The sequence below is a fragment of the Schistocerca piceifrons genome, chromosome 2 (genome assembly GCF_021461385.2).
Source record: "Schistocerca piceifrons isolate TAMUIC-IGC-003096 chromosome 2, iqSchPice1.1, whole genome shotgun sequence".
NCBI classification, from domain to species: Eukaryota; Metazoa; Arthropoda; class Insecta; order Orthoptera; family Acrididae; genus Schistocerca; species Schistocerca piceifrons.
In genome coordinates, this window is record NC_060139.1 from 674,177,025 (window position 1) to 674,204,033 (window position 27,009).

General features: G+C 42.2%; 1 protein-coding gene across 1 annotated transcript in view; it reads right to left on the minus strand.

Moving 5' to 3' along the window:
- The window catches only part of LOC124775736, a 167,980-nt gene extending 142,158 nt beyond the window's left edge, over positions 1–25,822 (minus strand). Inside the window, exons 1-2 of the mRNA XM_047250564.1 lie at positions 25,792–25,822; positions 15,341–15,675 (exon numbers count right to left, since the gene is read on the minus strand). Of these exons, the coding sequence (XP_047106520.1) occupies positions 15,341–15,675; positions 25,792–25,822 (366 nt within the window). The remainder of the gene's footprint in view (positions 1–15,340; positions 15,676–25,791) is intronic.
- Positions 25,823–27,009: the final 1,187 nt, after the last annotated feature.

The following is a 27,009-nucleotide window of genomic DNA, read 5'->3' on the forward strand; positions in this document are numbered from 1 at the left end:
GGAATTAAAATACAAGGTGAAAGGATATCAATGATACTATTCGCTGATGACATTGCTATCCTGAGTGAAAGAAGAATTAAACGATCTGCTGAACGGAATGAGTACACAGTATGGTTTGAGAGTAGATCGGAGAAAGACGAAGGTAATGAGAAGCAGTAGAAATGAGAACAGCGAGAAACTTAACATCAGGATTGATGGTCACGAAGTCAATGAAGTTAAGGAATTCTGCTACCTAGGCAGTAAAATAACCAATGACGGACGGAGCAAGGAGGACATCAAAAGCAGACTCGGTATGGCAAAAAAGGCATTTCTGGCCAAGAGAAGTCTACTAATATCAAATACCGGCCTTAATTTGAGGAAGAAATTTCTGAGGATGTACGTCTGGAGTACAGCATTGTATGGTAGTGAAACATGGACTGTGGGAAAACCGGAACAGAAGAGAATCGAAGCATTTGAGATGTGGTGCTATAGACGAATGTTGAAAATTAGGTGGACTGATAAGGTAAGGAATGAGGAGGTTCTACGCAGAATAGGAGAGGAAAGGAATATGTGGAAAACACTGATAAGGAGAAGGGACAGGATGATAGGACATCTGCTAAGACATGAGGGAATGACTTCCTTGGTACTAGAGGGAGTTGTAGAGGGCAAAAACTGTAGGGGAAGACAGAGATTGGAATACGTCAAGCAAATAATTGAGGACGTAGGTTGCAAGTGCTACTCTGAGATGAAAGGAATTCGTGGCGGACCGCATCAAACCAGTCAGTAGACTGATGACCAAAAAAGAAAGTGGTAACAGCGGTGATTATCGATATGTAGTAACTGTTGCCCTATCTTTGGGGCGACGTCGTTGTTTCTCCGGGTCGTGTGAGTGGGGCAGTTCGGTTGGGGGCTCAGGAGGAGGCAGGTCCGTGCGGTGCGATACACGCCGGGACCACTGGTAGCACGCATGGACTGCCGGATGGAAGGGCTGTGGTCACGAGGGTGCACGACCTTGTCGCAAACCCAATCCAGCAAGCTTTAAGATGAGTGCATTTCAATCCAAGTAGAGAAACCTCCACAATTGTGATATCTCGCGATTCTCCAGTAACTTGGGTTCGTGTATTGCTCCATCGTTGCATTTGGTTTATCGGACGTCAGTTAGCTTCAGCAAGATTATCATTAGTCATTCGTTAGACTTCCACTAGTCTGAGTTACCATCTTGTGAAGTGAATACAACTCTTGGCTGCCTATCTCATCGCTCATGTGTTTGTTGCCGACCCTCTCAGAGATCGATTCCTGGAGCACCGTCTGTGACCCCTTGGTTCTTGTAAGACATTCGTCTTCTAAAAGGAGATCTGATGGCCAGTAGTTCAGTGTAACGCTCCTTCAGCCCACGCCTTCTGCGGATATAATCTGCCTCAGTACCCTTTAAGGAACCTATGCACTGATCCTTGTGTTTTATTATTGTATTATTTATTACAATTCTTAAGGCCTTCAGCCGTCATTGTGGTCACTTGCCTTAAAATTCTAATTTGGTATTTACGCAGTGAGCCTTTAAAAACTTATTTACTGCCATTCTTTGCGTCTGATGCTTTCTGCTGTGTTTGTGGCGACTTGCCTTAATGAATTAATAACTGTAATTTGTAAGTTGCAGCGAGTTTTAAACAATTCTTAATTTATTGCTATTCCTGGCGTGTAAGGCCTTCTGCCCAGATCACAGTGGCTTGCTTTTAAAACGTTATCTGCTGTATCTGTATTTAATGGTGTTTTGATAAGCTGTAACTCACTGAAAACGCTATTATTTACACAGTTGTTATTCCTTCATTAAAAACGTGTGGTATTTTATATTTATTGTTGAGTCTGGAATTAACGGGATTAAAATAAATTGTATATAACTGTAAAAGGCAACCAATAGTAACTGATTACGACCCCGTCCTCATTCGTAACCGAATCCTGCCTTCCCTTGACTAACAGGTTTCAATTTCCTAGAGCGGAACATTTTTAGCGGTTCTACTATCCAAAATTCGTAGCCTATTACTGACTAGAGTTTTAATCAAATTTATCTCTTGCCGAAAACTGAACAACCAATGCACGATGAATATTAGAACGGAAAAAAGGGCAATTTGAGTTCTAGGGGGTGAGCGGAATCAACTGAGATAATATTACCTGAAAATGTTTACTTAACAAAGATTATGTAGAAATTTTTTTTTTCGTCTTTTTAATACCCAGTGTAAGACAAAGGAAATTCAACTCGCTATTTTTGTTCTGCAGTTCCTTGGTCAGTACTGTTTACTGATGTAATTGATTGAAGGTATGAAACAGTTGATCTAATTCTTCGTAAGTTCCTCTAATACAAAAATTAAATCGTCAACGTACAGAACATAGAAGCTAATGTTATTTTTGTGGTTGGCACAGATTCTCGTTTAACCACCACCTGGCCATAAGTTTCCCGCTTGCTTGAGCTTTCTGTTCTGTTAGTTGTCTGTTTGTGTATATGATGCGCATCTGCTTTATATTTTACGTGGATCATTGATCGTGACCGGGCCAAACATCTCATGAAATAAGCGTCAGACGAAAAAAAGTACAAAGAACGAAACTTGTCTAGCTTGAAGAGGGAAACCAGATGGCGCTATCGTTAGCCCACTAGATGGGGCTGCCATAGGTCAAACTGAAATCAACTGCGTTTTTTGAATAGGAACCCCCATTTTTATTACATATTCGTAGAGTACGTAAAGAAATATGAATTTTTTAATTGGACCACGTTTTTCGCTTTGTGATAGTGGCGCTGTAAAAGTCACAAACATATGGCTCACAATTTTAGACGAACAGTTGGTAACAGGTAGGTTTTTGAAATTAAAATACAGAACATAGGTACGTTTGAACATTTTATTTCGGTTGTTGTAATGAAATACGTGTACCTTTGTGAACTTACCATTTCTGAGAACGCATGCTGTTACAGTGTGCTTACCTGTAAATACCACATTAATGCAATAATTGCTCAAAATGATGTCCGTCAACCTAAATGCATTTGGCAATACTCGTAACGACATTCCTCTCAACAAAGAGTTGTTCACCTCCCGTAATCTTCACACATGCATTGACAATGCGCTGACGCATGTTGTCAGGCGTTGTCGGTGGATCACGATAGCAAATATTCTTCAACTTTCCCCACTGAAAGAAATCCTGGGACGCCGGAACCGGTGAACGTGCAGCCATGGTATGGTGCTTCGACGACCAATCCACCTGTCATGAAATATGCTATTCAATACCGCTTCAACCACACGCGAGTTATGTGCCGGACATCCATCATGTTGTAAGTACATCGCCATTCTGTCATGCAGTGAAACATCTTGTAGTAACATCGGTAGAACATTACGTAGGAAATAAGCATACTTTGCACCATTTAGATTGCCATCGATAAAATGGGGCCCAATTATCCTTCCTCCCATAATGCCGCACCATACATTAACCCGCCAAGGTCGCTGATGTTCCACTTGTCGCAGCCATCGTGGATTTTCCGTTGTCCAATAGAGCATATTACGCCGCTGATGGTGAATGATGCTGCGTCGCTAAATAGAAAACGTGCAAAAAATCTGTCATCGTCCGATAATTTCTCTTGTGCCCAGTGGCAGAACTTACACGACGTTCAAAGTCGTCGGAATGCAATTCCTGGTGCATGGAAATATGGTGCGGGTGCAATCGGTGTTGATGTAGCATTCTCAACATCGACGTTTTTGAGATTCTCGATTCTAGGGCAATTTGTCTGCTGCTGATGTGCGGATTAGCCTTGACAGCAGCTAAAACACCTACTTGGGCATCATCATTTGTTGCAGGTCGTGGTTGACATTTCACATGTGGCTGAACATTTCCTGTTTCCTTAAATAACGTAATTATCCGGCGAATGGTCCGGACACTTGGATGATGTCGTGCAGGATACCGAGCAGCATACATAGCACACGCCCGTTGGGCATTTTGATCACAATAGCCATACATCAACACGATATCGACCTTTTCCGCGATTGGAAAGCGGTCCATTTTAACACAGGTAATGCATCACGAAGCAAATACTGTCCGCACTGGCGGAATGTTACGTGACTATTAAAGCGCCATCTATCACAAAGCGAAAAAAGTGGTCCAACTAAAACATTCATATTTCTTTACTTACTACACGAATATGTATTAAAAATAGGGGATCCTATTTTTAAAAAAATAAAAAAAACGGAGTTAATATCTGTTTGACCTATGGCAGCGCCATCTAGCGGGATAACCATAGCGCCATCTGGTTTTCCCCTTCAAGCTAGATGAGTTCCGTTCTTTGTAGTTTTTTCGTTTGATGCATATTTCGTGAGATATTTGGCCCATCAATGGACCACCCTATATATATATATAATTTTTGTTGTTTCTTTTTGTTGCTGACATGACTTCCATGCACTGGTTATAGCATTTTTAGGTGTTATTACTTCTTCTGAGGAAAACAGGTTTATATCTGTCGGAACCTTGGTAAAAGTTTGAATAAACTTTTGTCGTGCAACTGGTTTGGCTGTGTGTTTCATATAGTATCCCGACTTTTATCGATTTTGTAGTTTTGGAGCATGATTTTGACACTGTAGACTGGAATACACTTACGGAGGGGTTAAAAAACAGAGCCCAAAATATAATATATAACTGGTACAGAAAGAAGATGGCAGTTTTAAGAGCCGAGGGACCTGAAAGGCATTGCAGATGACATTATAACTCTGGAAAATACAATGAGGACTGTGAAGAGTAATTTAATGGTATAGACAGTGTCTTTAAAGGAGGATATCAGGCGAACGTCAACAAGATCAAAACAGGTGTAATTAAATGTAGTCGATTTAAATCAGGCGATGCTCAGGGAATTAGCAAACGAGTGACTATAAGTGGTAGTTGAATTTTCCTATTTGGATATTTAAATAACTGATGATGGACGAAGTAGAGAGGATATAAAATGTAGACTTGTAACGGCAATAAAAGCGTTTCTGAAGAAAAGAAATTTTTTGACGTCGAATATAGGACTAAGTGTTTGGAACTCTTTCCTGAAGTTGTTTGGCGACGTGTAGCATTGTCTGAAGGGAAACGTGGACGATAATCCGTTCAGACAAGAAGGTGTAGCTGATTTGAAATGTGGTGCTACAGGAGAATACTGAAGATCAGATGAGCAGATCATGTAATGAATGAAGAGGTACTTAACAGAATTTGGGAGAAAAGAAATTTTTGGCATAAATTCACAAAAAGAAGGGATCGGTTGGTGTGACACATCATGAAACATCAGCATTTGAGGAAATTGTGTGTGGTAAAAACTGAAGAGAGAAACAAAGGGATGAACTCAGTAAACATATTCAAATGGATGTAGGTTGCAATAGTTATTTGGAGATGAAGAGGCTTGCAGGGGATACAGTTGCGTGGCAAGCTGCATAACAACAAGAGCGATGTGGTGCTAACAGACTATGCCCTTAAGTGACAAATCGTAACAATGGCGTGCTACCAAACTCTCTAACAAAAGCCCATCAAGATGAAGCGTCGAGGAAAGCTGTTCAAAGGGGTGTTTTTGTTCCATGACCGTGTCCAGCTAGTTGTCCAATAGATACAGTGGCAGTAAAATTTTGCCTCACACCGCAAATGTACTGGAGAGCTACGAGGTTGCCTTATGGTCTCATTCTCAATGAAGGAAAAACCAAACCCACGCCTCGTAATGCTACAGCGCGGTCAATGCTTCAGGTGCCAATAGTTTGGGACTTCATGTCTCCTGGAATAGAGGGTCAATCTCCATCAAGTGCCAACGGTCTTTTTGGAGGGTGGATGAGCGGACTGAGGTAGGGCACCTACTTACTCTTGTGATGGGAAACTATCCCTGCCGGTGATGAGCCACCAAGTCAAACGACTTGGAGACATGGAACGCAATGGGAATTACCTCATTAAAGACCCACCTGGCTATCCATGTGCAACAACACGGGCAGAATCTAATACTGTATGTATCCCTACTGATGGGTTTCGGATCCCAGTCAGGGAAAGTAGCGAGACTTCCAGGTCGTCATTCCACGAAATCGTCGCAGAGAAGGAGTAGGAAAACCAGAAAAAGAAGGAAAAGGTCAATTAAACATTGACACTAGAAATGTGCGAAAACTGTTAAAGCTGTTAAAGTCTGGAGGAAGTCAAAAAGAGTATGACAAAGCGTCGACTGGATACTCTAGGGCTATGTGAGACAAGATGGGCTCCAAACGGCAGTTTCAGATAAGAAGATATCAGGATGATTCCGATTGGAAACCAAGAGTCAGATATAATTAAACTATTAATAAAGAAATTGATATGTGGCGTAATGAACACCTACACCATGTGAGTGGTAATTCAAGTATATTTACTAACAACAGTGATAGTAATGATGAAGAAATTTGAAGCACTTACGACAACATTGAAGAATTAATGGATGTTATAAACATCAAAGACAATGTTATTCCCATGGAAGATTATAGCGCCTTGGTAGGCGTACAAGAGGGTACTGTTTGAAGTAGTAAGTGAAAGATAGAATGAGTATACTGATGACATGAACAGTGGAGCTGAGACTGAAAGTTTAGATGAATATATTAAAGATAAAAAACTAACTGATTTATATAATAAGGGGCCACCTTACACTAAATAGGTTAAGATCAAATAAAGCAATGGGTATCCCTGCAGAGCTCCTCCAAAACAATAATGAGAACGTCAAAAGTGAAGCATTTAGTATAGTATCTGAATGTTATTAAGAGGGTATTTTACCACTGGCTTCACAGAAAGTCGAACTGTTGCTTTACACAGGTGAGAAAATGTAAAGGACTGTGCAAATTATAAAATACTAGCACGTCTGTCGCAACAGGGAATGGAATGGAAGAAGCAAAACTGACATTATGTAAAATTTTGTAAAAAAGATAAGAAGTAAACAGAAAAACACTACACCATTTAGTGACCTAGAAATGTGCTTCATATGGTTGATTGGAAGTTATTGTTTAAAGTGATTCGCAAAGTAGAATTTGGCTGGAAGGACAAGCCATTAAGTTTGAGTCTATACGAAAGTCAAAGTACTGAACTGGATATTAATGGTAGAGGCAAAAATCGAAAGGGTGGTGATAGAGCTGTGCCCTCTGTCACCTTACCTATTTAATTTGTTAATCAAGGAAGAAATAACAACAATGAAAGAAAAACCACTTGAATCAAAGTTAATTATATTCACATCCACTGTATCAGATCTGATGATGACGTTACAGTAGCGACAGAGTCAGAGAAATAACTAAATGAAATGTTGAAAGTCTTAAATCACACGATAACTCCATTCTGGAGGAAAATAATAAATGTCTGGAGGAAATCAAGGGAAGAACAATACTGGCCAAGAGTGACTAACAAAATAAGAACCTCAGATTGAACAAGCACATCAGCTTTCACACTAAGAAAAGATTTTAAAGACCTTCAACAAATCAGCAGAAAGCTCACCTCGACACTGCAGAATGTGATGCCGGAGGAGAGTTACAAGAAATAGCTGGACTAACCGAAAACCGAATGAGATCATTCTACAACAAATATGAGAGGAGAAAGACCGACTGAAAGTCATATTTCAACGCAAAGTACGTTGGACACTTAATTAGACATGATATTCTGCTGTCCGCAGCTCGTGGTTGTGCGATAGCGTTCCCGCGCCCGGGTTCCCGGGTTCGATTCCCGGCGGGGTCAGGGATTTTCTCTGTCTCGTGATGACTGGGTGTTGTGTGATGTCCTTAGGTTAGTTATGTTTAAGTAGTTCTAAGTTCTAGGGGACTTATGACCATAGATGTTAAGTCCCATAGTGCTCAGAGCCATTTGAACCATTTTTTTTTTTTTTTTTTTTTTTTTTTTTTGAGATTCTGCTACAGATCTTTTTTGAATGCAAGGTTGTATGGAATAAAACGAGAGATCGACCGAGTACACCGTATTTAAAAAATGTGATCGGTGAAATCGGATGTAGTTCACACGTGGAGATGAAGAGCATTTCAGAAGAGATAAAAGTGTTGATAAGGAGTGTCCTGACTCACGGCTGTGTGATATTAATTTTTTATTTCTTTCACTTTTACTACAGATCTTTTTCAGCTAAAACTGGAAGAAACTTTCTCACGTGGATTAAAGACGACATTCGAAATATTGATAAAAACCAATCACAATAATTTTCCACCTAAAACATCCTCCACATCCGGTAGATAAAACTGTGTGTGTGTGTGTGTGTGTGTGTGTGTGTGTGCGCGTGAATTCCTGAGCGACCGAACTGTTGAGGTCATCGGTCCCTAGACTTACACACGACTTAAACTAACTTACGCTAAGAACAACACACAACTCATGCCCGAGGAAGGACTCGAACCTCCGACGGGGGGAGCCACGCGAACCGTGACACGGCGTCTCAGACCACTGAACATGCATTGGAGATACTTCATGAAACTCCGAAGAATCCTACCATGAACATTCGCGAGGAACTTGAAATTTATATAGATATAGGAAACCAACCATAAGATGTATCGAACGAACAGACCGATCTCAAACATCAATACCATTTTTTTTTAAATTATCTAAATACTCTAAAAAGAAAACGGATAAATACAAAGCGCAGTGCGCACTCAAAGATGATGCACCCAAAATAAAACTTAACATCTTTGCTTACATACATACTCTCAAAGATATATCCGAGCATGAGTACAGTACGTACGAGAATGTCACAATTTACGAAAAATAACCGAAAATAGAAGTTAGAAAAAGGACACACACCAAATAAAAATCCCTACCCAATGAACGCCTAAAATTAATAGCACCTCTGATCAATATACATGCAGACAAGCACCAACATAGAACAACCATAGATATACACGCAACCAAATAATGTATATACACTGAAAAGCCAAAGAAACTGATACACCTGCCTAATATCGTGTAGAGCCCTTGCGAGCACGCAGAAATACTGCAACCGAAGTGGCACGGACTCGACTAATGTATGAAGTAGTGGCGGAGGAACTGACACCATGAATCCTGCAAGGCTGTTCATAAACCCGTAAGAGTACGAGGAGTTGGAGACCTCTTCCGAACAGCACGTTGCAAGACATCCCAGATGAGCTCAATAATGTTCAGGTCTCGGGAGTTTGGTGGCCAGCGGAAGTGTTTAAACTCATAAGAGTGTTTCTGGAACTACTCTGTAGCTATTCCGGACGTGTGAGATGTCGCATTGTCCTGCTGCAATTGCCTGCTGCAATTGTCCAAGTCCATCGGAATGCACAATGGACATGAATGCATGCAAGTGATTAGACAGGATGCTTGCGTACGTGTCACATGTCAGTCGTATCTAAACGTATCAGGGGTCACATATCACTCAAGCTGCACGGGCCCCACACCATCACAGAGCGTCCACCAGGTTGAACAGTCCACTACTGACATGCAGGGTGGATGGATTCATGAGATTGTCTCCATACCCGTACACGTCCATCCGCTCGATACCATTTTAAACGAGTCTCGTCCGGCTGGGAAACATGTTTGCAGTCACCAATAGTCCAATGTAAGTGCAGATGGGCCCAGGTGAGGCGTAAAGCTTTGTGTCATGCAGTCATCATGGGTACACGAGTTGCCCTCGGCTCCGAAAGCCCATATCGATTATGTTTCGTTGAATGGTTCGCATGCTGACATTTTTGATGGTCCAGCATTGAAATTTGCAGCTATTTTACGGAAGGGTTGCACATCTGTCCCGTTCTTCCAGGATCCTTTTAGGTCGCAACGATGTCGGAGATTTGATGTTTTACCGCTTTCCTGATATTCATGGCACACTCTTGAAATGGTCGTACTTCATCGTTACCTCAGAGATTCTGTGTCCATCGCTCGTGCGCCGACTTTAACACAACGTTCAAACTCACTTAAATCTTGATAACCTGCCATTGAAGCAGCAGTAACCGATCTAACAACTGCGACAGCCACTTTTTGTCTTCTACATGCGTTGTGGTCCGCATTGCCGTATTATGCATGTTATCAATGTGTTTGAGTACTGTCTGCCTATACCAGTTTCTTTGGTGCTTCAGTTTATCATCTGTATAAAAATTCTTATACTTTCCAAACAATGGCTCAAATGGCTCTGAGCACTATGGGACTCAACTGCTGTGGTCATAAGTCCCCTAGAACTTAGAACTACTTAAACCTAACCAACCTAAGGACATCACAAACATCCATGCCCGAGGCAGGATTCGAACCTGCGACCGTAACGGTCGCGGGGTTCCAGACTGTAGCGCCTTTAACCGCTCGGCCACTCCGGCCGGCCTTTCCAAACATACGACACTGTAGCTCCAAATATGTCAAATTACTGTCATAACAAATTAATTACTACCTTAATTCAACAAATATAGAACGACTGTCAAAATACAGTTGCCAACGATGTAATAGGTATGTCAATCAATCTTGACAATTTATACGTAAGTAGCAATCTATGCTCAACATTATACCATAACATAATTATGTATAATGAAAATAATGTCACCCACATTGTACCGCAGTTCATTCGGTAATGAAATGATAATTAAATGGACACCCATTCGGTAATGGCAAGTTAGCCGAAACAGACCTGTAGTGAATGTGAATGAAATACGAGGGCTATTCGGAAAGTAAGGTCCGGTTGCGCGCGAAATGGAAACCACAGTGAAAATTCCATGAAGCTTTGCACAGACATGTTGAACAGTGTCTCTAGTACCGCGTCACGTCTCTCTTTTCAGTTCTGAGAGCACAGTGGGCATGTAAATGTGCCTAGAAAATAGTATCTCCCGCCAAGTATGAGGGCCTGGTGAGAGATTTCGTCTGATGGCATGCAACCCACATAACACCACTATCATGCGTTTCCTTCTTCATGACCATTCTAGCAGCACTCTGAAGGAGCAGTGAAGATGCTTCTGAAGCGTTTTCGATGGAAAGTGTTTGATCATCTATAATAAATGCCGTAACTGGCTTCCCCTGAATTTCATCTCTGGCTATGGAGACAACATTTTCGCACAAATAACGAGCTGTAGATTAACTTTTTATGCCTGGGATTCACAGTCATGCAGAACTTTACAAGAGACATCATATTTACGCATAGACTGCAACACTTAAAGCCGCAAAAATCTGCACTTGATAATAGTGAGCCGTGCACAGCTAGTGTTCATCACGTTTATTGCTTGGCATATTGTCATTGCGGCTATGGCATCCCGTTTCTTATTCAATTTACTGGCGTCTCTATGTTGCTGGCTTGCCAGCGTATGAGTGGCAGCAGTAGCACTTATCGGTACGAGTACTGTGGTAGTATCCTTGGAGCGACCGCTGGTATTTCCGGGTCGCGTTGTATGGAGTGGAGAGTTGCGAACTGACATCAGGTCGGTTGGGAGCGAACCAGCGAGAAGGTCCGTGCAGTGTGGGGGCAAGCCGGCGCCACTGGCGGTGTGCTGCCACTGCCCGATCGAGGAGGGGTGGCTTCCGAGAGCGCCGACTTCGTTGCACACCGTACCCTGGACGTTTAAGTTGAGTGAAGAGTTAACTGCTAATGAAAACTCGACTATTCTGAGATCTCGCCTCTGGTTGGCGGGTTTTTGCTCCAAGGGCCGCTGAGCCTGGCGGCAACGAATGAAGTGTTTCGAGGTGGTGAAATATTGCAGCTGTCTTTCTCTATTTGTTATTCATCATTGAATTTAGTATTATTCTTAATAGTGTAGTATAACCAGCGGTATTGTCTGCCTTGTGGCCGCTAAAGCGCCAGTTACCTGCCCTGGAGGTTAGCGTTGTTTTCCGGCAGTGTACCATTCCTCGTCGTGTTGATGCTGTAAGACACAGCGTGTAGTTCGACAGCCTCTTGTACTGTACCGTGCATATCTTTTTGGGAGATCTACCTTGGTTCTAGTGTTGGGGTGTTTTCTGAAGACGTAGTGCTGTCTGTCTCTTCGCCCTTGCCTAAAAATATTCCACTGTTGTACCGGTGATCGGACGTTAGTCGAATTGGTTAGTCAGTCGGTCGGCGCTTAAGCTGCCCCTAATTTGAGTTGCCTTCCTGTTGCGTGAGTACAACTCTTGGCTGCCTGTCTCACCTTACCTTACGTTTGAGTTACCTTCCCAGGCCGACCCTTGGAACACTTGCTGCGAACCTTGTCCTGATTTCTTAGATTGTGATATTTGTTTCAAGGATATTTGTAATTTTCTAATTATTGTTGGTGTGGCCTTCAACCGAGCAATAATTTCACTTCTTTGGTGATAATTCAGGCCTTCAGCCGTTTGTTATTTGAAATTATTTGTGGCCTTCAGCCCAGGAATAATTTCACTTCTTTTATTATAAGGTCTTCAGCCGTGTTACAGTTTGTTTTAAAATGAAGTATTTGTCTTAATATGTGGTATTTGAAACTGTTCTTCTGACTTCTAACTCAGGCCTTCAGCCGTTTCTTGTTTGAGGTTACTGTTGGTGGTCTTCAGCCCTAAAATTGTGGAATTTTTTTTTCTGTGATAGGCCTTCAGCCGTCATACAGTCAATTGTGTTTTTCTAAGAGATTGTTTTAAAATTTTAATTTCTTTAAATAAAGTTTACGAATTTGTTGTGCAACCGAGAGTAATTGATTACTGTCCCATCCACAATCATAGCCTTATCCTGCCCCATCCTGAGAATCCAGCTCTCAAATGGCCTAAGGCCGAAATTGTAATCGTGATATAAAGAAAGTGTTACAGTCACAGGCGTAAATATGATGTCTCTTAACGAGCTGTAGACCAGCGTAGAGAAATGGCGGACAATACCGTCGGCTGTTTCCTACGACGAGGGTATTTGAAAGACGGTACAACGCTACGACAAAATTCCTAAGTCCTAGTAGCAACTATGTAGAGAAGCAGCTGGAAGGCGTAGCTAACTTTCATATGAAACAATTTTTATTTTCGCAGTAGTTTTTCGGTTCGCGACTGACTGGACATTAGTTTAGAATAGTCATAGTAAAAGTTAATATCAAACAGGAGCGAGTCTGTTCACTACTTATAAATAAGTCACTTGCTGAATTATACTACGCTGAAGGCCCTATGGAACATAAAGAGGAAGCTGCGGTTGCAGAGGCAAGGAGTAGCCTTTTAAAAGAAGATGGAGATGTCCTGAAGAAGGAGTCAATGACTTCTTCCTCTTCGACTGAGTAAAGAAACAATTGCGTGGAAGGCAACTGCACAGTGATAACAAGGTGTTTTTCGGTATGGAATGTTTCGTAAACGCCAAACTGCAAGCTACTGCTTGTCTTCGTTGGAAAAAAAAAACAGCCGATTTGAAAGATGAACATGTAGAATATGAACCACGTCTAGAGCTGGATATTTCCGAGGTGATATCTGACACTTCATGACCAGCCGTTGTAGTTAACTTGGCGCTAGAAGAAGCAGCATAGAAACAAAAATGTTGAGTGTAATAGGAGTGAATAAATGAAAAGATTGGTCTTTTGGCTGCTATGAACGTGTATAAAATTCCATTTCAACCGTTTCCCAGGGCAGGGGGCGTGTATACGCGTGTCTCTTGGGTGTTCCTACAGTGCTATTGACGATTGTATGCATCCTGAGCCGCCAAACTCGCACTGCTGCAGACTTACTTCTGCGTGTCCGTGAATAAAAAAGTTTCTGGGATTTGTAATAAAATGTAGGTGCCTCCTTTCATGATATCATTAGCAAAAAACCTCTGCTCGATATCTGGAATGATTTATGCAATATGTCGATTTTTATGACCATGTAATTTGTGATGTATAAGGACGGGAATGTGTGCGTTTTGCAGGACCGTATGTCTCGTATAAAAATAAATAACTCGAGAACGAAATGAGATATCTTTCTGCTCTTAATTTCAAATAAAGTATCATTACCGTGTCTACACTTCATTCATTGTAACGTACGAGATAAAATCACCTGTAAGCAAAGTTTACGCAATTTTGAGAGAAATTTGAAATATATAATCACATTCTCAGTAAACCTGACTGCGTACATAATGATCAACTAGAATCAAAAAATCAAATGTATCTCCAAAATCTCATATAACTCTTATAATTTAAAATGATAGAAATATTAATTAATTGATAGAGAGGAAGTTTTTCGTTAGCATCTCTCAGAGCCACAAAATTAAACGACTAATTGTAAAAATTATCTGTAATATGAAGAAATATCTTTGAACTGTCTTACATGTGTACACATATCACGTTTTTTGGCACATCAAAGCAGCAGCCAATGTAGACAAAGTATCCCCTATCTTTTATTTAGTTCAGTTCACTGATCAGCATGGGTTGTAAAAATAAAATCAAACCTGTGTCTTTCAGTATGTAAAGGAGGGTATTTCAAGAATCGAGTACAATGTATAAAGCATGCACAAATGTAAAACTATGTAATCACGAAGAATTTTGTTATATTTTAGGACACAACTGCAGAACGTACAGAGAAGTCAATGCCACAATCTGACAATGGGGTCAGGTCCAAATCCAGTTACTGATTGGCGACTCCATGGCATGTTCTGTGCACCACGACCAAATAGTGGATAGAATTGGAAGGAAAATCAGCATTGGCCGTATTTTGTTGTTTTATTGACAGCAAAATCTATTTTCGGTCACTTAGTCACCATCCTCAGTGCTGTAATATACAATTAAAATTGGTGGGCACTGGTATCAATCTATAACCACAAGCTTAGAGCGATCACATAAACTCCACACTAAGCTTGTGGTTACAGCTTGATACCAAAGCCTACCAATTTTAATTGTATATTACAGCACTGAGGATGGCCACTAAGAGACCAAAAATCGATTTTGCTAACAATAAAACAACAAAATACGGCCAATGCCGATTTTCCTTCCAAATCCAGTTATGGTACAATATTTCCTACAGCACAGTTTACGACATCAGCTGCGGTGTTCTCCAACCAAAATGAATAAAGTAATGTGTCTGTGCAATCCTTTTTTTACTTTTGCAAACTCTTTAAAATTTCGAGCAGTGTTTTACTTAATTTGATGCAGCTCTGTAAGTATGATGCATAATGAAAAGAAATTCAGTTCTTTATCGGACGAAGATACCAGACTGTAAGGTGTGCAAAAATCAAATTTTTTCACTCAATAGTTTCCTTAAAATCAGGCCTAATAGTTTCCTTAAAAGCAGGTGATAAGTATCAGCGCAGGCACCAGCATTTGGCGAGCAGTACAGGCACAAAAAAAGCCTGTCTATCGCGGGATGTAGAGAGGACGTCTGTAGAGCAGTGAAATGGTTAATGACTGAAAAGAACAGGGAAACTTGATGTGAACAGTATGCACAACCGAAAGTGAGTGGCGCTTTTACTCAGTGCGGCGTTACCCGTGAGACAGTTTAAATGCTTTCTGACCTTTACTGCATTGACATTGTTGACATCGCACTGTGCGCTGGTGTCGACAGCGCTGACGCTAGGCAGCTTCTTGCAGGCGAGTGCTGAGATCGTGTAGGCGGTGCCGTCTACGCTGAAGACGGTGCCGGAGACGCAGGTGGCATTCAGAGTCTGCGCGTCGATCAGCTTGAACCCGGAGTCAGGACAGGCGAACAGCAGCTGCGTGCCCTCGCTGACCACGATGTCGCCGCGTGCGTCCGGCGCCAGGAAGCTGCTCAGGTCCTTGTCTGCGTTCGGGTTGAGCAGCAGCGGCTGAGGCGACGGAAAATTCGGAGAGTTTACGTTCACCGAGCACTCTGCGGAAAGACGTGCATAGGTGGTCAGTGGCAGCCACCAGTCGCTAAACTGGCACGACCAATTTCTGCTAGTCTACAGGGTGTTACAAAAAGGTACGGCCAAACTTTCAGGAAACATTCCTCACACACAAATAAAGAAAAGATGTTATGTGGACATGTGTCCGGAAACGCTTAATTTCCATGTTAGAGCTTATTTTAGTCTCGTCAGTATGTACTGTACTTCCTCGATTCACCGCCAGTTGGCCCAATTGAAGGAAGATAATGTTGACTTCGGTGCTTGTGTTGAGACGCGACTCATTGCTCTACAGTACTTGCATCAAGCACATCAGTACATAGCATCAACAGGTTAGTGTTCATCAAGAAAGTGGTTTTGCAGTCAGTGCAATGTTTACAAATGCGGAGTTGGCAGATGCCCATTTGATGTATGGATTAGCACGGGGCAATAGCCGTGGCGCGGTACGTTTGTATCGAGACAGATTTCCAGAACGAAGGTGTCCCGACAGGAAGACGTTCGAAGCAATTGATCGGCGTCTTGGGAGCACGGAAAATTCCAGCCTATGACTCGCGACTGGGGAAGACCTAGAACGACGAGGACACCTGCAATGGACGAGGAAATTCTTCGTGCAGTTGACGATAACCCTAATGTGAGCGTCAGAGAAGTTGCTGCTGTACAAGGTAACGTTGACCACGTCACTGTTTGGAGAGTGCTACGGGAGAACCAGTTGTTTCCGTACCATGTACAGCGTGTGCAGGCACTATCAGCAGCTGATTGGCCTCCACGGGTACACTTCTGCGAATGGTTCATCCAACAATGTGTCAATCCTCATTTCAGTGCAAAGGTTCTCTTTACGGATGAGGCTTCATTCCAACGTGATCAAATTGTAAATTTTCACAATCAACATGTGTGGACTGACGATAATCCGCACGCAATTGTGCAATCACGTCATCAACACAGATTTGCTGTGAACGCTTGGGCAGGCATTGTTGGTGATGTCTTGATTGGGCCCCATTTTCTTCCACCTACGCTCAATGGAGCACGTTATCATGATTTCATACGGGATACTCTACCTGTGCTGCTAGAACATATGCCTTTACAAGTACGACACAACATGTGGTTCATGCACGATGGAGCTCCAGCACATTTCAGTCGAAATGTTAGTACGCTTCTCAACAACAGATTCGGTGACCGATGGATTGGTAGAGGCGGACCAATTCCATGGCCTCCACGCTCTCCTGACCTCAACCCTCTTGACTTTCATTTATGGCGGCATTTGAAAGCTCTCGTCTACACAACCCCGATACCAAATGTAGAGACTCATCGTGCTCGTATTGTGGACGGCTGTGACACAATACGCTATTCTCCAGGGCTGCATCAGCGCATCAGGGATTCCATGCGACGGAGGGTGGATGCATGTATCTTCGCTAACGGAGGACATTTTGAACATTTCCTGTAACAAAGTGTTTGAAGTCACGCTGGTACATTCTGTTGCTGTGTGTTTCCATTCCATGATTAAAGTGATTTGAAGTAATAAAATGAGCTCTAACATGGAAAGTAAGCGTTTCCGGACACATGTCCACATAACATATTTTCTTTCTTTGTGTGTGAGGAATGTTTCCTGAAAGTTTGGCCGTACCTTTTTGTAACATCCTGTATAGAGTGCTGCAAGAGGGGTAGTAAATGCTCTAGGACATGGTTAATACAGATTATTTTCAGTGAAAGATTTGTATGACATACGTCCAATTTTTAACGTTAACAGAATACAACCCAAAGAAATATACACTATGTGGTCAAAAGTATCCGGATACCTGGCTGAAAATAACTTACAAGTTCTTGGCACCCTTCATCGGTAATACTGGAAATCAATATGGTGGTAGCCCACCCTTAACTTCGATGACAACTTCCACTTTCGCAGGCATACGTTCAGTCAGGTGCTGGAACGTTTCTTGGGGAATGACAGCCCATTCTTCACGGAGTACTGCACTGAGGAGAGGTATCGATGTCGGTCGGTGGCGTGTGGCACGAAGTCGACGTTTCATAACATCCTAAAGGTGTTCTATAGGACTCAGGTCAACGCATTACAGGGATGTTATTGTCGTGTAACCACACCGCCACAGGCCGTGCATTATGAACAAGTACTCGATCGTGTTGAAAGATGCAATCGCCAACCCCGAATTGCTCTTCAAAAGTGGGAAGCAAGAAGGCGCTTAAAACATAAATTTAGACCTGTCCTGTGATAGTTCCACGAAAAACAACAAGGGGTGCAAGCCTCTCAATAAAAAAACGCGACCACACCATAACGCCACCGCCTCCGAATTTTACTGTTGGCGCTACACACGCTGGCTAATGGCGTCCACCGGGCATAAGCCATACCGACATCCTGCCATCGGATCGCCACATTATTTACCGTCATTTGTCACTTCACACAACGTTTTTTCACTGTTGAATCGTCCAATGTTTACGCTCCTTACACCAAGAGAGGCATCGTTTGGTATTTACCGGCGTAATGTGTGGCTTATGATCAGCCGCTCGACCATGAAATCCAAGCTTTCTCATCTCCAGCCTAACTGTCATGGTACTTGCAGTGGATCCTGATGCAGACTGGAATTCCTGTGTGATGGTCTGGATAGATTCTGCCTATTACACATTACGATACTCTTCAACTGTCGGTGGTAGGGCGGCCGGTATGCTTTTATAGTGTACCTGTCCCTTCACGTTTCCATTTCACTATCACATCGGAAACAACGGACCTAGAGATGTTTAGGAGTGTGGAAGTCTCACGTATAGACGTACTACACAGGTGACAGCCAATCACCTTTCCACTTTCGAAGTCTGTGAGTTCCACAAAGCGCGCCATTTTCCTCTCTCACGATGTCTAATGACTACTGAAGTCGCCGATGTGGAGTAGCTGGCAGTAGGTGGCAGCACAATATCCTTACATATTTCTGGCGTAATATTAAAATTGTGTATAAAAATAGCATCATAGTGAAAGATATGTACTATTCCCTTGAAGGACAAAGACTTTCATTCACACATACGTTTCTCTGGCGTAATATTAAAATGATGCGCGAAATTGGCACCAGTCTAATTATTATCGTGATATTTACATAAAATTACGTAAACACACACACACAGACACGCATTAAAAGTATGTCAATTGCTAAAAATGAAGCCAAACGTTTTGTGAACTATGTTTTTCTTATCGATTTCAAAACATCGTTTATGAACTGGCTCTCCAGTTTTATCTGTGAATTTCATTGAAGCCTATATATTATTCGCTACGGAATATTGGAGCAAGTATCTGAGGGCACTCATCAGAAAACGAGACACATGGAAGAAAGGTAAGTAAACAGTTCACTATCTTAAAAGTAATCACAATAGCTGTGTTAGTATGCGTGTCCCCCTGTGAGACAAGACGATTAATGCCTTAATGGAAAAATGTTTGAGGCGACCCACGAAAAACCATGACTGTACCCAGGTGTGCACTTCTTTGGCCGAAGGAAATCGCCGGCCACGAATGCCTTTCTTCAGGGCTCCAAAACAATAGTATGGACCTCGTATGGGGAGAGACCGGAACTGCAAGGGGGATGTGTGAGGGCTTCCCAGTGAGACTTCTGCAGCGTACTCGAAACGACCTTGTCAACACGTGGGTGGGCGTTCTCCTATGCATTGACACGTATACACGAAAGTTATGAAAACTGTAACACCCAGAAAGAAGGTTTCTTTATGATTTCAAACACATGGGCTGAACAGTGCAGCAGCAGCAGTAACTAATTCCGTTGGTGTACACGAAGAGTTTTGGCTTGAATTTGCCGGCAGCGGACGTCATAGGCTTTGACTTCATACGTAATACTCTTTTTGTTTTAGGCTGCTTCACCTCTTCCGTGCTGTACATGGGGACGCTGCTAACGGAAGCCGCGTCGTGCTAGTGGCATCTGGAGGCGAGGAGGATGGCCCAGTGTGACCATAACGTAGTGCAGCAGCCGAGTAGCATCTCTTATAGGGAAGAAGAGGCAATAAAAGCGTTTAAGAGTATTTTGCGAGAAATGAAAATTAAAACATCTGCAGCCATCACTTCTCCATTTGATTTACTTATGCAACGAGTTTCGGTGTTCCACAACACCATCTTCAGGCCCCTCGACCAACGTATCTCGGGAGAAATCCAGTCTCGTGTGCAGTCATGACAGGGGCCAATATTGTGTTACTGGAGTCCGAAGATCTCTCGTTTACACGACATATCTCTTCATTCATCAACCGACGACTTCAGTAAACTAGAGATCTACCGACACTAGTTATCCACTGAGGTGACAAAAGACATGGAACAGCGACGTGTACATATACAAACGGCGGCAGTATCACATACATTAGGTATAAAAGAACAGTTCATTCGCGGAGTTCTCATTTGTGCTCAGTTGATTCCTGTGAAAAGGTTTCCGACGTGATTATGGCCGCACGACGGGATTTAACAGACTTTGAACGCGGAATGTTAGAAACCCATGGGGCATTCCATTTCGGAAATCGTTAGGAACTCAATATTCCGAGAACCACGGTGTCAACAGTGAGCCCAGAGTACCAGATATCAGGCATTACTTCTGACCACGGACAACGCAGTGGTCGACGGCCTTCACTTAACGACCGAGTGTAGTGGCGCGTGGTCGGCGGTTGGAAATACGAGTGTGCTGTCCGAAGGCTTGAAGTACATCACGTCGGCTGTGTTCGTCTACGGCAGCCTGTCCCTTCCTGGAAAGCACCAACTGGAGCAGCGTCTTGAGCTAGGTATGTGTGTCCCTGCGTGCACAGCAAGTTGTTGTTAAATCCGCCCACTTAACGGCCGATATTGTTAGACGATAGATCAGACAGTAGTACTGTGTGGCGCATATGGGCTGTAACTCTGTGTAAGCTTAACTGTGTACCATCACTACCCTTTTCGAACTAGAGACGGAAGTTAGCAGCGATCAGGCATCGCAATAATTCGATGGTGAAGGTTGCTGGATTGGGACTCGAAACCGGATCTCCATCCGGACACGCTTCTTCTCCGACTAAAATCCTCAACCTGTCAACGCTGTTGCCCATCCGCACTGACATTATCATGGTAACCACGCCTACAGAGGTACTTTATACGTGTGTGGTCTCTGTTGTCGAACATGTGGATGCACAACAGGGTCCGGACCTCTAACAGGAATACAGTACTCGCAGCGATCAAATAGATGAATGGACACTGGATGCTATTAGCGAGTGACTGGTTGACAGTTTGGCTCGGACGGGAAGCATGTCTGGATGGCCGAGGCGTGAAGCAAGAGTTACTATTTCGAGCCTCCGGCCGGCACAACTCTCCAAATTTCGCCATCGAATTATTTCGATGCCTAATTGCGGCTGGCGACGGTCTTTCCTTCGAAATTTGATATTTACGGCCGCTTTATCAACAACAGTATGGTGTCTGCTCCGTCTGCGTTGTGTGATTTTGCATGGCCTGTGGGAACTATTAACAAGAGCAAATCTGTATGAGTAGGACTAGGTATTGGCCGTATTTCCAGTAATTCTGTGGTGCACTTGTGAGCTAGTTGTATGGTGAACACAGTACAAAGAATCAAGAAGCTGCAGAAAGTTAGATTAGATATACGAATCTACAAGATCTGTATCTATATAGCACAGCTCGTCTCAAGGTGTGTGGCAGGGGGCACTTGCGGTATTGTAATTATCTTCCCAATTTCAGTTTCATTCCCGAACGGAAGGTGAGAAACTCCTTTTGACGAGATCTCTATCTACGAACACTCGTATTAGCACCAGGCTTGCTTGACGCCTAATGCTGTTTGACTTTACTGAACGTTGACACAGCTACTTCATCCCAGTACCTTGTCACAATGGCTGAGAAGCTAACCTTCCCTCTGGAGAAGCGTATCCAAAGCCTGTAGCTCTGGAACATCCCTTCAACTTATAGCGAAGTGATGGGATTTCTGTTGTTTTCTCAGCGGGTTGTTTCCGGATTCCAATTTTATGTCCTATTTCTGCGCTCTGCAAGGTCATTATATTTAGAGTATCTTGCCTCACGTTGGTGGTATGATTCGACAGATAGTTTAAGTAATTTTTGTTGCTGAGAACATGTCAGTTTGCGCTAACAATTCGATATCTGATGAAGAACGTAGGCAAACGATCACTAATTCCAGGCCCTTGCAGATTCTTCTCCCTTGACAGCAAAAACTATTAGCATCTTGGCTGTACCCTTACATAACACAAAATCTTTCTCCGTGTCATTCTCCATCTCAGCCATACGACTATGGAACGCGCTGCCCTGTGATCTGCGTCTTATCCAGAACCACTCAGCATTCAAGAGGGAACTCAAAACTTACATATTAGGGACGGTATAGCCACCATTGTTGTGCCCCTCTCATCTCTTTCTTTCTCCTCTCCATCATAGCTTCGAATTTTACCATTCTATTTCTCTTCCTCTAACCTAGCTACCTCTTCTATATCTCTTTCATCCAATTCTATCGTCTTATGTCTCTGCTCGATGAGAATAACTCACAAGCTGCAACAACATAACGAGAAAATTTCCAACTAGCAATAGGACTGATATTCATAAAAAGAAAAATATGTTTACTTTCATATACATAGTCATTACTATTATTGTTATTACTCTTTATTGTTATAATTATTTTTTGATTGTTATAATTATCATTGTACTACTGTTATAATCTCTATTTTTTCTTCTTTAACATTAATACTGTATAGCACGTTATATGTTCTTAATGCTCTGTACAAACTGAAATTCGTTCAATTTCAGTACGCCTGGTAAAATAAATCCATAAATAAATAATAAATAAATAAATAAATAAAATAAGACGTTAAGGAATAGTGAGTGATTTTATGGTGGAGTGAAAATGTTCCAAAAAGTATTTCCCTGTAACTGTTAATATATTAGCCAAAAACTGAAAATGATTTAACAATGGAATATTTCACAATTATTAATTTTTCCCACCTTTACATAGAACTGTAGAAAAAAATACTGTAGTGTGTCACGGAAAATAAAGTAAAAATAGAATTTAATGTCATACCCAAGCGTAAGCTGATGCAGTCTCTCGTGGAAATTTCTATCAGAAGGGGAATAACATTGATCCAGGCAAGATAAAATTCGTATTGTTTGCACAAGCGTCTTTCGCTGTCGCTTCATGGGAACACTCCAGCAGCAAAATAAAAGAATAATAGACTTAGTCAGAGTAAGAGACCGTTGTCGAATAATGGCGGGGGAATGTTCTGAAAGAATATGCCGTATAATACAAAGAAGCTTCCATGTATAGGCGTGTTCAAATCTTTGGTACATGACGATCATTTACAACTTCTTTATAAAACATATTCAGTCACTTTTAGTTTGCATCAACGTTTTGTTATTCACATAATGGACATGTTACAGAAAAATATTCTTTTTTAACGGTCATAAAAACACAGTTGAGAATCCATAAAGAAATGTCATCGATTAATGAAAATCTAATTCTATATGTGTAAACTTGTGTGAAAAGAAAAACATTATTTGTGTTGCATAGACACGAGGCATCTTTGAAATCGAGTATTTCATCTTACGCATTGAAATATAAACAGCATTACTGAAAGATAATCACTAACATCTAAGGTTCGGACATTCATTTAAAGTTGATCACTTACTTTTGATGTTTCTCCTGACACATCTGTGTAAAGTACCTCTGTTAAGAAACAGCAGTGCAAGACCAGTATTCAAATATCTTTCAACCACATTCCCATCCCAACTCCTGTAGACAACTGCACGTAGAACATAACAGCCAAAGCCCAATTCATCAAGGTGGGGTTTCTAAACTGTAAGACATTATCCTACATATCTTCGAGGTGAAGCAACTGATCAATTAACACGGTTGTCATTCTGTCGCTATACAATAGTTTCGACAGCTGAAGACTGAACATAAATAATATTCTAAGTATCAATTTTTTTAAAAAAAATAGCTACATCCAAAAAACAAACCTAAATTCCATCTCCAACAGCCTCTAAAACAGGCTAAATACCACGACCATTGATAGTGCTGGATGTAAGTCTCCTTAAATTTCATGAGACTTTTCTGCCAGCCCGCTGCTGAGGTTAAAACGAGCCAAGTGCCACCAAGTTTTTAAAGGTAATTGTTTTGTTTACAACAAAATAACACTGTTAATTCCAGCCTCTTTCTTTTGATTAAAATCTGTTCATTATGTTATTAGTTCGTTGATTTCAATTTTATTTTTGACTGTACATCGTGAGAATGATGGAAATAAACGGCGACGGGAGCAAAAAGAAAGCAGAACAATGGAGGACCGTTTCAACATGAAAAGGAAGCGTCGATTAAGGGAAAGTAAACCTCCTGTGAACCAAAGAAACTTGTTGATGGAAGGAAAAGATGACTCAGAAGAAGAGGTATGTACGAAGTATTTATTTGTAATATTTAACATTATTACTTAGTATTTGCCTATTTTATGGAATTTTTACAGAAGAATGACTTAGCAATTCGTTTATTAGCATGAATAACGACAGACTCTATGTGTTACTTTGTTAAGTTACAAATTTAAGCTTCGGTGGGTGTGTTTGCTTAAACAAAGAACAGTTCTTTTCCACTACTCCCATGTTCCAAACGCAGTGTGAGGCAAGACCTTTGATGGGTCTCATGGACATTACTTTTTTAAATAGAAGGTATCATGGTTGAGTTGATGATACAAAGGACAACAGATGGAAAGCTACGTTTGTTATTAGTTGCCAGATGGGAAGGGTGACGTTGTACAAGTGTGTCTTCGTAATAACCAAACACAGAATCAAAACTCTCATGATAGCCGTTAGTGTACACAGAAAAGCGAGGAAATGAGACTTAAACAATTAATGGATTAATACTAACACAACATCGCATCAATGTAATAACGACTTGTTAGCTAAGAATGAGAGAGATCCGCAACAGATGCTGCCATACTTAAAAGAAGATAACAGAGCATTCTACGAAGAACTAATCAATTAATATTGCTTTGTGTTCGTCAGAAGTAAAAATAAGGCTTCAAAATTATAAATTGCATGTTTCGTACGTGTACAATCAAATTATTAAAAACAAAAACAGAAAATTTAGAGTTTTTTCATTTCACTTACTTCGTTTCTACCGATAAAAGCATGGCATTTATCACGCGCTACATTTTTCCTTTTGCGTTTAAAATTTTACTTTTCAGTCATAAGGAGAAGGAAATTTCAAAAATATTGCAATAGTAATAAGAATCTCACTGTAGACAGTAAAAGATTTTTAATTAAAATATAACCGAGCGAGGTAGCGCGGTGATTAGCACACTGGACTCACATTCTGGAGGACCACGGTTCAACCCCGTGTCAGGCCATCCTGATTTAGTTTTTCAGTGATTTCCCTAAATCGCTACTGGCAAATACCGGATGTTTCCTGCAAAAGGGCAAAGCCGACTTCCTTCTCCATCCTTCCCTAATCCGATGGAACCTATGACCTAGCTGAGTTGTCCTCTCCCCCTGAATCAACCAACTAACCAACCAATCAGTGAAAATAATTATGATGAAGTAAATAAAATCTGATATCTCAGAATCAAGTTCTTGGCAAAAGGCGTATTTTGATGTCCAGTCTTCAACTATATTGAGCGAAGTATTTATACATCATATCTAAGGCCCTTACATCATATTTAAGACTATCACCATGGTAGTATAATTAAAACTTTCTCTGTAACAGTATTTATTGCGGTATTATGAGAAATGTTTCGAAAAACATATAAATTACACGGGAGTATTAGCTAAACCGTAACATTAAATGCTGCGCATAACCACATTCATTAAAATCAGTAATTTAAGTATAACATCATTAACAACAAATCACAAAAATTGAAGACGATGAAAGATTGCTAAGGTCGCGTATGTTATCTATTCTTGAAGCCACTATCTGCTGGTCTCACATGTCTTATGCCTCATACCAACTTAGAGCATGTGGTAAGGTTTTGCGGATTGCGTCTCAGCAGCTCAGGGCAACCGATTTCCATGGTGCCTGCTCCTATCTAAAGTAAATACCGGTTTCTGCTGACAATTACATATACAAGTTTAGTTTTCATTTGCCTGTCATAGCTTTGACACTGACCAGCGAAGCCCTGTTGCTTCTTGACGTACATATCGCGTCGCTTATGAGGGTGAACGGAGCTGCAGGTACACTCCATTTCAGAACTTCACTCACATCCGATAATATAAACTCTCACAAGTCTCTTTTCTTTCACAACGACGTAGATATATTGACCAGTTGACCTTTACAGATTCTGTTCTCGCTTGGGCACATACTTTAAAACATCAATATACACTCCTGGAAATGGAAAAAAGAACACATTGACACCGGTGTGTCAGACCCACCATACTTGCTCCGGACACTGCGAGAGGGCTGTACAAGCAATGATCACACGCACGGCACAGCGGACACACCAGGAACCGCGGTGTTGGCCGTCGAATGGCGCTAGCTGCGCAGCATTTGTGCACCGCCGCTGTCAGTGTCAGCCAGTTTGCCGTGGCATACGGAGTTCCATCGCAGTCTTTAACACTGGTAGCATGCCGCGACAGCGTGGACGTGAACCGTATGTGCAGTTGACGGACTTTGAGCGAGGGCGTATAGTGGGCATGCGGGAGGCCGGGTGGACGTACCGCCGAATTGCTCAACACGTGGGGCGTGAGGTCTCCACAGTACATCGATGTTGTCGCCAGTGGTCGGCGGAAGGTGCACGTGCCCGTCGACCTGGGACCGGACCGCAGCGACGCACGGATGCACACCAAGACCGTAGGATCCTACGCAGTGCCGTAGGGGACCGCACCGCCACTTCCCAGCAAATTAGGGACACTGTTGCTCCTGGGGTATCGGCGAGGACCATTCGCAATCGTCTCCATGAAGCTGGGCTACGGTCCCACACACCGTTAGGCCGTCTTCCGCTCACGCCCCAACATCGTGCAGCCCGCCTCCAGTGGTGTCGTGACAGGCGTGAATGGAGGGTCGAATGGAGACGTGTCGTCTTCAGCGATGAGAGTCGCTTCTGCCTTGGTGCCAATGATGGTCGTATGCGTGTTTGGCGCCGTGCAGGTGAGCGCCACAATCAGGACTGCATACGACCGACGCACACAGGGCCAACACCCGGCATCATGGTGTGGGGAGCGATCTCCTACACTGGCCGTACACCACTGGTGATCGTCGAGGGGACACTGAATAGTGCACGGTACATCCAAACCGTCATCGAACCCATCGTTCTACCATTCCTAGACCGGCAAGGGAACTTGCTGTTCCAACAGGACAATGCACGTCTGCATGTATCCTGTGCCACCC